This window comes from Tigriopus californicus, chromosome 10 (genome assembly GCF_007210705.1).
Source record: "Tigriopus californicus strain San Diego chromosome 10, Tcal_SD_v2.1, whole genome shotgun sequence".
Classification (NCBI taxonomy): domain Eukaryota; kingdom Metazoa; phylum Arthropoda; class Copepoda; order Harpacticoida; family Harpacticidae; genus Tigriopus; species Tigriopus californicus.
In genome coordinates this window covers 12,605,497-12,618,956 of record NC_081449.1, presented here as the reverse complement: position 1 = coordinate 12,618,956, position 13,460 = coordinate 12,605,497, and the positions used below count along the sequence as shown (strand labels likewise).

Below are 13,460 nucleotides of genomic sequence, written 5' to 3'. Positions count from 1 at the left end.
TTGCATAGATTGTTACAAACGATGTTCTCAATTCTTTCAGTGAAGAGCTGACCCAAAGAAGAAATGCCTGAAAACTCTCTTTTTAAAAAGTGATATTTGAACAATTATCCCGTTGTTGCAATTACTGCTCATTTCTAATGCGATTGGATTTTTATTAAAAAAATCTCTAAACGCCAAAGTTCTTCAGCTATCCGCAGGAAGCTTGTTTAATTAAGAGGGGAGTTGATTACTTGGTGTTTTAATAAATAGACCGTTTTTTCCGGTAATTAGTCTATCCAGTGAATCTAGGTCAAACTTCTAAGCCGGAAAACGGGTTAAGAAATTGTTGGCATGGCTGAAATGGTTCTCTTATTCCATTGCTGCATGGGTGGGTTTCTGTTACTTTGAACTCCCCAGCCATAAAGTAATAGAATCGACGAGTGCACTCTAGAAAAGGTTCCCATCTCTGTTATCGAGAGAGTGCACAATAATTGCCAAAATAAAACAATCCGAGTGCACAAGTGATATTCTCTTGGAATATCTCTCTTTCAGAATGCGTTCAATGAAGATTTTAAGTGCTCACAACCAGACAAGGCAAGTGGGAACCTAATATTGTAAGCCACAACGAACGAGGAATGCCAAACGTTTGGTCCTATTAGAACCCCAAAGCTTTCGTTTTGATACTTAATGATCTTTGTTCTTGGTAATGCAGATCAAAAAACCATTTCAGGGTTCTACGTATTCTGTATTCTGATCAGGAAACGAATGCCAGCGTCCAGACAACGTACAATTTGGTTTAAGATTTAAAATTTTACAAAAGAGTCAATCGATTCAAAACACATAAGAGCTCAGTACTAGCCGGAATATTTGGTTCGAAACATTCATCATTGATGGAGACATTCTTGGCAACTTTGAAATTGCTGGTGGACAAATGAAAACGATTTTTCTTTGCCAGGAACAAAGATTAAGACGTACCTTATCACGGTGATCAAAAAGCCCTATCAAGTCTCTAGAGAAACACTCAAAACATATTTTTTGACCTATTTCTTGCTGAGAAAATTATAGAGAACGACCTAAATGTTTTTGCTTTATCAAATTCTCGGCCATATTAACAACTTGCATGCCTAAAAATCAAAATAAAAAAAGATTTTCTTCAAAAACCTTGCTAATAAAAATTGGGAACCTATATAGTTAGCACTTACGTGGAAACTAGGATACTATCTATTTCGCCACTACTTAGTTAAATGGGATTGAAGAGTAATTTCTTAGCGTTTTTAAATTTCCAAAACAATAATATGTATTTTCAATACCAAAATTTAAAAACAAAAAATCCTCTTCTTGCCTAATCTTAAAAGAGCTCAAAATGTTGCATCAACTAACTCAAAATCTTTCAAGTACACAATTTTTCGAAAAAATCTTTTATAGAGTGTTTTGAGTGAAATGATATGGCGATAGATGGTCTTTTACTTTTGTGATATTGAAAATTTGCATTAACTTCAACGGTGAAATAGATTCAATCATAATATGTAATTACTAAGTGCTACCTAAGTGTGTCCCCAATTTTCAGCAGCTAGCCTTTTGAAAATTTTAGTTTGATATTGTTTTTAGGCATGGACCTTTTTATGTGGGCTAGAATGCGACAAAGCAATAGAAATAAAGGTGTTCCTTTTGATTTTGTGAGCTAGAAAAGTGCCAAGATGTGTTTGGGTATATCTCTAGAAATTAAATAGGGTTTTTTGACCACCGTGTGATGCTTTAAATTACCACTCAGGTCAAGAGGATCCCTCAAGAACGGCAGAACATCCAAAAAAAATGTTAACAACAGCCTTATTTGGTCATGATTGTCATGATTTGATGCATTGTTTTCAACGAAAAGTCCGGTTTTAGTAATGTATGGACAGAGGCATGTTATCGTCTAATTAGGATTGAAGATTACTTTAGCATAACATAATTAGGTGCACTTTCACTACTCGAAAAATGCATTCTCGAAAATGTATATTTCTATTCGTTTAAATGATGTTCTGTAGCTTCTTGAGTTATTTTGAAGTTGCGCAATAATATTAAAATCATTGTTTAATTTATTGGGCATTTAGAAGCTAAACCTGAAAAAAAACAGGACTATTTAATAACATATTCCCAAATATTTCACTTACGACAGAAGAAGATCATATCTTAATTTCTACCCAATTGGCAACTAAGTGTGGTCCAAATTGACACCAAATGGGTTTTTAGAACTTGCAGTTTTCAATTTGGGCTCGAATCCAATAAAACAAGCAAGAAAAAGTAATTCCTTAAAATTTTGAATGCTAGAAATTGCCAAGATTTGTTTGGATGTTTTTCCTCAAAAATTTATAAGACTTTTTAAACCACTGCGGAGTCTCATTTTGACACTCATTTAGCCCTAAGTCCAAATGGTTATTTGTGAAACTAAAAAAAAGTTGAGCTTTTTCTAATCCGATTTACGTGTCATTCCTCAAAATACATTTCATCCACTTTTGCCATCTCCTTAACACAATTGTACAAACTTGGGTTTTGTCCAAACTGACAACCCAGATTATAACTGACACAAAAACCTAATGCTCTTTTTAAATGTAAAAAATACTTTGATTTCCAAGGTTCCTGAAAAGCCAAAAACCAACCCTACCGCAATTAATGTTTGGACCTAATCTTGATTGACGGAATTCATAAACGACTTCGTGTTTTTTCGGCAGAGAAAGAACCTGCTTTGTCACATAACATTCTCCACAGAATCAAACACTTTCGTCTTCCTTTGATGTAATTAACATCAATTTGTTTCTAACAAACTCGTGACTACATCCTGAGGTGTTGGTGTCAAAAAAACTGTCTATCTTGATTATCTTTCTCATGCCTTTGGATTTTGGTTGGTTCACGTCAGGGTATGTATCTTCATAAAACTCCAGATCAGGCCACAGTTTCCGCCAATATCGTGAAAAGAAGTAGTACAACGCCAGAGTAAGTGCCTAATCAGACATATTCGTTTTACCATAAAGATGATTGCAAATAGAAAGTGAAACGGGAACTAATTATCCGCCAGTGGCAAACAGGTTAGCAATTCTAGTCGGAAACTTCAATCAGAACGTTGTAGCTTTTGGTCAGGATTTCTTTCATATCATTTTTTAATACCAACTGACCTGAAGAACAAAAGCGTTGACGTTCACATCAATCGACTGGATGATCAGCCAAAGAGAAAATCTCTCCCAAATCCCAAAAAGATCTTAGATACATCTCGTCGAGTCAAGACTCTGCGACGGACGGACGCTCGATCGTTCCTCTTTCTTTCCGGACCAAGGAGGAGAGTTCAAGCAAAAGCAACATTCAGGCAGATTGCATGTTCTCCCCGAATCCGTCTCGAGTTCACCGGGTCCTGTCAGTTGCCGGTGGAGTTTCCTCTTGATAACATTCCTTTCAACTGATCTAAAGTACAAAACATTGAGGACTTTCCAAAGCTTTAATTTACGATCAAGCCCAATCTGGATAGCAACCATGAAAGAACAATTTGGCCGACTTCGAACCTGTTGGTGGATGTTGGGCTCATTAATTCATTTACACTGGATTGAAGGTAAGGAATGTGTATGGTGAAGTGGATTTACAGAGGTTCCGGAAAATATGGATCCTGACTCATTTTCATATAGGAATGGGCGTCAATTACGTTGGAGTCGATCCCAGGGAATACGAGAAGAAGTTCGACGACATTATGTACAGCACCATCAATATTGACGGTAATAAACAGATTGTCTGAGACAGCATCTCAAGAAAGTGCCCCTCCTTGTGAGATGAATGTTGCCACCTTTAAATCCAGATAAAAGAAGTTATCAGACCGTGTGTGTTTGTCTACCGAACACACTCTGCAAGAGACGAATTGTCAAAATGTACAAATTGACGTCGGCTGTTACTTTTTCGCTCACTAAGTTCAAAATCGTTAGGCCATTTTCGATACGAATTTCAACGAGTGCAGTACCTTCAAATTAGGCAACGAAGTGAAGTTGCAAAATATTTACAACTCCGCTGTTACTTACATCAGTGAGAGGAATTTGAAAGAAATAGAAAGGTACTCTGCGTGCCTTCGCTAATGTACGGTAGTTAAAAACTGAGATGGAATGAGAAATTTTAATGCCCTTATAACGTACCGTAATATCTCGGAATCATTTTTCTTGAAATTAACAATTCGATCCCCAGTGTTTTTAATTTTGAGGCTCATTGTTATTGCCACTCTAAGATACACTCATAGTCGAAATATTGCCTTGGCAGTACATGAACTGAAATCGATGCGGAAAACAGCATGCATAGCTCGTGTATTTCAGATACGAACTTGAATGACTTCTACAAGCACTACGTGAACTACTTCTTCGCCCCGGTGCTCCACCACACCCTCGAGAACCCTGACTATCCGTCCCTTAACTTCCACCTCCAAAGTCGGCCCACCAACCCCGTGGACGAAAAGCATCCCGACTTGCTCGACAAGATCATGGCCATGCGAGTCAACTTCGACAGTGCTCAGGCCAGAAATATCAGCATTGATCCGCTGTTCTTGCTTCACGAGAGGGAAGCTCATCTCCGCATTGCGAACCCCACGCAACCCATGGAAGTGAACAAGAATGTCTTACTTGAAATGTTAACCAAGGTGTTCAGTTTGCCGCGAAACGAAGAGAGTCACTCGAATAATCGACATGCTGTGGGTAGCTATCTGTATGGGAAATTCGGTCGAATGGGCCTTTTGACCAATATGCAACAATTTACGGTCACGCGACCCTCCCTGGGCTATGGGCCTAATCAATCTCCCGAATCGGTAAGTTATGAGATTTTTTTATGATAAGGTGTCCCGGTATGGGTTCCTCCTTTGCTCTATGGGTTAGAGAACTAGATATGAGTCTTGATGAGTTGAATTGAATTATGCCGTGGGCCTTGCAAAAGTTGAAGTGACAGGGGTTTCGAATTCTAGAGAACCATAACCAACATTGAGGTTGGAAGACCGTTTTTCAAAAAAGAATAAGAGAGGAAAATAAGAAAAGAAAACTATGGCTACGACTCTAAATATCAATGATATGATGGAAAAAGGGGAGAGAAATTTAGAGACACTTTTAGTACCATTTCGATCAGTTTTCATTCGGAAAGGCTTCTAGAAACCTAGCCCCATATCATAAAAGAGCTAAATTTTTCGGTGAGTCGGCCGATGGAAGACAACTCCTAAAACATTTGTTCTCGGTCTAGTCCGTTGTTAACCGAGTCGCCATTCTTGCATTTAGTTGTCCCCTTTCCTATGGTTCGATGATTGACACCGAAAGGCTTATCCACCTCCTTTGGTATCTCACCGGCCTTCACAATGTCCAAAGCCTTGGATCTGACCAGAAGATTGTACTTATTTGTTATTTTCGGATCTGGTTTTGACGACCGAACTCTTGGTGGGCTATCAATCCCCTTTGGGCTAAGATTAGATCATTTACGACAGACATTGGGTTTAGTATGCTCTAATTCTTTGAGCAAGGACAATTATTTCCAGTGTGCAAGTATTGGTTCCATGAAGACGACTGGCCCTTGATAGACTGAAGCTTAGCCAATCTTGGGCTAGTTCCCAAAATGGAACATGAATCTAACATTGACAACGCCATGATTCTGCTGATATCTTCATTTAAAGATTGCCCAACTCAAATTACCTCTCTTGTCAAACAAAGAAAATTACAATTAAGGTTTCCACCAGTTCTTTGGACTGGGGAGCAGGTGGGGGTGTTTTTCGGCAAATATTTTTAGTCCACAGGGTTTGTAGCCAGAGATAGTGGTAATGTATGAACAATTTATCCATTTTTGTATTGATGATACTTGGCTCTTGGGAAAAGATTGATGGCTCTTTAAATGGATATTTTGGGAATAGATTACCTACTTTTCCATCATTCCCGAGTGCATCACGATAAACGGGAAACCTGTTTAACCTCACATTCACAATAAGTAAGCAAGGTGAACATCGGAAAACCCAGTTCGGACACGTCCAAATTTTGTTCCTTGGGTTCGTTGAGCTTTGCAGATTCAATCGGTCGAGTGAAAGGCAACGACACCAATGAACGGAGAAGGTATGCGAGAAGATGGGCTCATTTTGCCCCCAATCAACCGAATGCATTGTCCTTCACATGAGTAGAGCTAAAGCTACAATTAAGGAACGTTAGCCAATTGGCCGCTTTGTGTTTTTGGGGTGACCAGTACTCATTTTCTCCTGGCCCTCTTCTTACATTGGTGAAGTCATCCCTGATTGAGTTCAAGTATATAAAAAAAACTGTCTATGTACATACATAGGAGAGGCATATCAATAGTTTTGTAGAAAAAAATGTAATTTTTTGGCGACTACATGAAATAGAAACCAAACAGGCCAAACACTGCTTGGCTTTGATTAAGCACGTGGGCATTGAATAGACTGCTAATGAGATAAAGTGTGCATGATTTTGGCTTGACACGAGAAAGGCCCTGTCGAATCATTTGCTGAGGCTGATCATCCTCTACCGTGCATGCCTAAGCTAGACACTTCATTAGAAGGCACTGACAAGGAAGCGATAAAATTCCTAAGCTCCATAAGCAAAACGAAACCTTCCCAAAGAAAAGTGCATTGCAAATCAACTTCTCCATGCGCTTGGCTTCCAAATACATACAATAATCTTCTCCTCAAAACACGTACATCAAGCCCGGTCATTGGCAATACCTGTTTCAAGAGGCCACTGAATATATCAATCTATCAGATGGAGCTCTGTATTCCAAAATCTGAGCTTGGGAGTGACTGGCTCATTCGCCCTGAGATTAGCTTTTGCAAGGGCATCGTGACCGACACATCCCTTGTATCGGATCTCGTTGCATGGTTACCACTTCTTGAAGTACGTACGGTACTTCATCATATCGGGCATGCCATTTACTGTATATAGACCTCCATTGGATGTTGAACTAATTCCCTCCATTAATTGGCGGTAGGTCGGCTTTGAACCATGCTGGGAAAGGACGTTGAAAAATGGGGATTTTTTTTAATAGCTCCCCGAGATGTGTTGATACGAGGGAAAATATGATCTTACACCCCTTTTGTTATGACGTTGGGGAAAAACACGTCTGAGAATTGCACAAAAGTCCTCTTAGCGGAGGCAGCGCCCTCTGGGTCGTCTAGGTGCGGACAAACACGTAGAAACGAATGAATACGCTCAAAAATGCCAGATCTTTTTTTTACTTTTTACCACATTCGCCGAGTCCGGACTTGAGCCCGGCAAAAGACTCGAGTCTTTTACTAGTCAGGTCAAGCAAAGAGACTCGTCTTGCGAAATTTAAATGAAAGAAAAGAAAGAAAATTGTTTGACGAGTCCGACAATCGAATAAAAGACTCCATTTCCTACTCCCCCCAGCACTAGACCAGGCATAACATTTTGATCGATTTGTAGATGATAAAGTCCCCTCCCGGAGGCAATGTGATTGGAGTTCTGCCAGGAACTTTGTTTGGGACAAGCCAAGACCGACCTTTAATTGTTGGGGCCCATTGGGACACAGTGGTGAACACCCCGGGGTTCGACGACAACGGGTCCGGTGTGGCTGTCATGATGGAAGTGGCCTCCACTTTATCCAGGGCCAAATGCCATACCAATAAATACACGATCATTTTCGTTGCTTTCGACTTGGAAGAGTCAGGTTGTTATGGGAGTCTGGAATTTATCCGCAAATACATCATGCCCGAGTTCCTGGATAATGGCATACCTATCCAAGGTGAGCGACCGACCTACTTATTGATGCAGAGTCAATATTCTTTAGTATTCCAATTGCGGCGATGGTTTTTGAAAAATGTGTGCATTCAGCTGGTTATATATTTATCTTGGGTTACCGTTGCGGCAAAGTAAAGCTTCTGGGAATTGGATTGAAAGATAAGTTTACAATTCAACCTGAGGCGTCCTGGCTGGTGCCACTAAACTGGTAAAAAAGCACGAGCATGGGATTCTTAATCCCAAATTACCGCTTCTTGTGGTGAATATTGTGGTTCTTCAACTCACTCCCAAGACGCCTTTTTCTGTTCAGTGCTTTTACTTCATTTTAACAGAACATAGGGAGAAAATGATTGGGGCCCAAGGTTTTTTCAATATATTAATCTTTAAAGCCTTAGAAACAAACAAATTAAGACTTTTTTTCCCTACTAGAGGCTCATTGACGTTGATTTTAGAGCGTTTGACTTCTATCTTCAGTTTTACCATTACAAAAAGTCCAATACCGGCTTTTTTCATCCAAAAAAGGGCAATGATACTTGTAAGAAAGACTGTCCAATACATTCAGCAAAACATGGCAAAAGCAAATTTCGAATGGAACAATGACCCTGTTTTTATTCTCAGGAGTGTAGACGAAGTCCTGAGAATCTTCAGGCTTGTAGTGAAAACTGGTTGTGGGCCCAAATTGTTGCAACTGTATTCTTCATTGGCACCAAGCCGAAACAAGCCGGCTGAGTTACTTATAAGCGATGGCAAACATTCTGACACGTCTAATTTGTTCTTCTTCTTCCTCAGTGAAGGTGAAAATAATAGCCAGCTGACCTGGCTCAATGGAGCCAAAACTGGAAGCATTTCCTTAATTTGTAAACAAAAAGAGGTAAAAATATGTTACAGAAAAGGCCGTCTTGAGCATGAATTTAAGAACACAACTCAAAGGAAACGACATTTGGGGACTGAAAACATTATGCGCGTACCCTGGCAATATAATGGCTTTAGCCTCGGCTATCGTTGAGGTCACCAATACTGGACAAGAAACCAAATTAGATAATCATATATTTATCTTCTTACTAGAAATGCATCAGGTATTTCCTGTTTATTTACAAGTAGCGGAATCGTAATGAGACGAAACTCGTTTGAACCTCAATTCTAACATTGGAAGTTTACAATGGCTTGCTAATTAACGTATTGTCATGACTGCCTAAATCCTTCTTGCTTTAAAGTTCTTTTTGTTCCCTGTTTGCATTTGACACATAGTGCATATGAAATTTGTTTGAACCGAGAATAAAAAATGATCAAATATTTGCTTCTTGAACAAATGAAAAAAAGCTCGATGCTCATCATTACTTTCGTCTTATCACGTGAGATCGAAGAGGCTCTAAACGCGACAAGAAACTGACACCAGTCTCTTAATTTATTCAGTTTCTAACCCCTGGGCGTTTCATTTCATTCTTTTCCCATCCATCTAGGAGCATACATTCTAGACACCTTACTGAACTTTGACGACGACCCAGACTCTCAATTGGTGCCCAAAAACTGGATGAACATCGTACCAGAAGTTGCCAAGTCCATAGAGGACAATGGAAAGAAAGGAGATTTTGTGGCCGTAATTTCCCGGAATAAACCCAATGAGGTGCGGTTAGCCGAGACCTTCAACTCTTACTTCAAACGCCTTTCACCCGGACATTACGACTCAAAGCATTTCAATCTGAAGCAAATGCCCACCGAGAAACTGGCCTCTCATCAGGATTTCTTTAACCATACCTTCTTTTGGCGGAGTGACCATGCCCGATTTTGGTACTATGAAGATGACAGATCCTTCCGATCTTTGGGCGGTGTCCTCATTACTGACACGGGTAAGAACGATGTCTTTGGATGCATCATTAATACGGACAATTGATGTTGTCAGGTTAGATGAATGTGCTAGAGTTGAGGACGAGAGCAAATTAAATCTATGTTTAGGGTAATGCCAGAACCACATATCAAGATTTAATGTTTGTTTTCCATTACTTCAAAAGTAGTCGTTTATGTAATGCTGTAGAAGTACAAAAAGTACACTAGACTTCCAGTCAGTTACTGACTCCCATTTGTTTGACGCGGTCTGTATTCTCTACTTTAGTGTACAATCTTTTTCAAATTCTTCCTCTCTAAATGCCTAATTCTCTGAATTATTGATTTCAACCCTTCATTTTTCTCTATATCACGAGGAAAAAGAGACATTTAGCGACCTTAACCTATTTTGGCGCTCCAATGTATTTATATTCAAACTAAGTCATTTAGCTCATCTCAATCTTTCAGGCGATGCTAGCATCTTCTTCATCCAAATATCCATAGGAATAAGTGGTACAAAACAATAGAAATTCCTTTGAAGTCAATTCTTACCATACCTTACCACCTATGATAACTGATAGGTTCGTGCTTGATCCGCCTCATCCTTTGACCTCTTATGAGCATTGGAATGTGTACAGGGACGTTAAGTTCAAGAATTAGCATTTCTATTTCAAGTTAACGCATCACATTCTTCCTCAAATGAGACTTGCCCCAGGTTACTATAACCATGAAGAGAATTTCAAACGTCAGCTCAATCGAGCCACCAGGTCAAAAGTTACGTCCTCTCAAGGCTCACAACATGATTGAACCTGAAATAAGTAAGCTAGCCCTCGTGTGATGAAATTTATTGGGAAAAAAATGATCCAATCTGCGTCAGATTTGAAGAGGCTACTGATTGACAACACAATGAAGATATTTTTCACGAGGGTTGGACGGAAACTGCTGTTCTCAAAAGATGTCGGTGATTAATAGAGAGATTCCATTCTGTATCTTAAAACCTTATTTTAGACATATGAAGCATATTTCCAGGTTTGACTGCCTACTCCTGTTTGTGGGCCGAACCCCAAAAACATTTCTGCAATATTTTTGCAATGAATCTGAAAATGTCGGCAAAATCAGTCGACTTGTGCAATGAAATAGTAATGATGACTTATATTGCAAGGGAACTCGGATTTTCTTGCATGAACAAGATGTGAATTGTTTCGTTTACTTGTCATTTGTCTTTTTTGTTACTTTCTGAGTCGTTCTTTTTTGCAAGTAGTTATTGATATTTCGCTTTTACAATTTTCCGTTTTTTTTATTTTCAACAAATATTTTCCGCTTTGAAGTGTTATTTAAGGTTTTAGAGCACATTTATTGCATTTCTTAAACCGGTTTTCATTGCCTATTGAAGCGTCTTAATTTACTAAAAATATGTGTATACTTCTCCAAACTACCCTGTGACGGGGAATAGGATCTCCTTTGCTTTGTTTTTGAACTTCAACTCATGAGAAATTGAAAGAAATCGAAGACAACAACGTAATTGCAATGATCCAAAATCGATCGAATACTAACCAAAACACGATTGTTGTTAATTGCCCCATAATCATGAGGCTTAGGCGAGTGGCCAAGCATACGTAGTCGTCATCTTTGAAGTTGGAATTGAAAGTCATATCCACCCTCATTACTCAGACATTATCTGAAACCTGTAGTTGGTGGATATTCCGCTAAGTCTGAACTTTATCCATAGAAAGTGAGGAGAAACGTACGTGCGTTACTTCCTTCAAAGCATAAGTCAAAACAGATGCGTGATCACGTTTAACGAAGAAAGAAAGTGCCAAAGCAATATCTTGGACGTAACCAAGGTATTCATTAGACTAGGGACTTTGGGGGTTAAAACCCGAAAGTTGTTGGTCTCACTTGACGTTTTTTTTGGTCTGATGGTAGTGGTTAGATCGAGGGTAGAAAACTTGTTTTCACGGTCGGTGTTTGAAGTCACGCATTCAGTTACCTCAAGCTATAAAACAATAGAGACATAGTGTTTTAGGGCGTCTACGGTTCAGGTAAATTGAAGAGTGGGCCCTCGACTGTCAAGAAGGAATTTTGGGGCTTGAGCAGCGCCTCAATTTAAAAAAAAAAACATTGGTACATTTCGGAAGCGACGACTAAACTTGATAGCCTACATATTTTGTATACCATTGAATTTTAATTAGATGCAGTAAAAACTGCAGAGGGTTTCTTAATTGCATCCGTGAGAGAGAGAAAAACTAGCAAAAAATCTCCCCTGTCAACCACTCCAAGAGATGAGCAAAACCGATTTCCCTCTAACAATGCAACAATTCCTTGATTGAAGGCAGAGGCAACGCTTGTGCATTTTTTAGACAACTGATATTTCATTCCGTTAAACTAATGACAAGCTCATTTGAGCTCCATCAAGTTCATTTTGTACGGGGAAAAGAAGGTCATGTTCAACATTAGCAACTGACCGCCCAAAAATAGACTCCAGATAACGAACTCACATCTCTCTTTGGGATTGAAAATCTCAAGGGGGGGTCAAAAAAGTAAAGAGAGACACTGTGTCTAAATAACGTTTCAGTGAACTGAACTCCGGTGCCTCGTTTCTATTTTCTAGCCCTCTGTTTTTGGGGTTGAACAAAGAAACGAGTTCAAGACGAACTAGATTTCCAGATACAAATTGCTACCCTAGCGTGCGTGCGTGTTTACTGGGGCGATTTCCACTCTTCCACGGAGATTTCATCTCTTAAGATAGTTGTGATCTCTCATACAAGATCAGCTGTGCTCGTCACAAACGAAAACAAATCCTTAATATTCATCAAAAAGCCGAGACCCAATAAAATTTTAAATTTCTTGTAGCTTTCCATCGGGGATACATGCACAAATGCTATCATCAAGGATGTGACACGGTCAACAACCCCGATCTCAATCCACAGACTATTCATTTTGGCGCCAAAATCACCCAGGCATTAGCCCTCGCCCTGGCGGAATTAAGCGGAGGTCTCGACGAGTGCGACCTTTCTCATCTAAAACTCAACCCGGTGGATTACGTTCCAATTTCGATGAACGATATCGTCGACCATCCTTTGCCCATGCTCAGTTCAAAACCCACCCCCAGCACCCCAAAAACAACTCGATTCCCTGAGACCGAAACTACAACCACCACTACCAACACAAGCCCTATAATCACGACAAGAACTCTGCCGACCACTCAAACCACCACGATTAAACCAACCACTTCGACAACCACAATCCCCAAGTCAACCTTGCCACCCATAATCACCGCAAGTATCGCGTCAACCCCTCAGGCATCACCTAATTATCAACAACAACCACAACAACCACAGCAGGAAACGCCATCCACGTTCAGGTGGATTTCACTAATTCAATCAATTTTGGCTTCCAATCAGCCCAAGCTTCCCAGGACCGCCGATCTGGATCCAATAGACATTGAACCTAAGGCGTATCAGCCGAATTATGGTAACCAGTACAATATTGATAAACTGACCTTCAATATGAATGCGCCAGCTTACGTCCATCCGCCCTCCGAGCAACACGATTTAGTGGATTACGATGGGAACGAAGAGCCTTTGGATCCGGCACCACGTTTAAAAGAGGACGACCGCCCGGCATTGGTCGTTCCACCTTCTAAACCCAGAGGATCTTACCGGAAACGGATATACTCAGCTATTTGGCCCGGTTTCTCCAGGGTGACCAAAGGACATTTCGAAGAAGGAAGAACCGGAAATCAGCGGCACTCAAGACATCCCCTATGTTCATCAAATTGGCCATGTAGTTCGTTTGTAGCAGTGCCAAATGGACAGGCATTAATGGGAAAAGAGGTTGAGAGAATCTGTTCATTTCGGTACCACATAAATCTCATTATAACAAAGCCTGCAGGCATCAGAAGCACAGATGTATGCAATAACT

General features: G+C 40.0%; 1 protein-coding gene across 1 annotated transcript; it reads left to right on the top strand.

Moving 5' to 3' along the window:
- The first annotated feature begins 3,027 nt into the window (after window positions 1–3,027).
- LOC131887600 (uncharacterized) lies at window positions 3,028–13,326 on the top strand. The gene is made up of 7 exons (XM_059236227.1): window positions 3,028–3,559; window positions 3,633–3,719; window positions 4,302–4,786; window positions 7,401–7,719; window positions 9,176–9,562; window positions 12,390–13,159; window positions 13,240–13,326. Exons 1-7 carry the CDS (start codon window positions 3,484–3,486, stop codon window positions 13,324–13,326), a joined length of 2,211 nt encoding a protein of 736 aa, XP_059092210.1. The 5' UTR covers window positions 3,028–3,483.
- The last annotated feature ends 134 nt before the right edge of the window (window positions 13,327–13,460 follow it).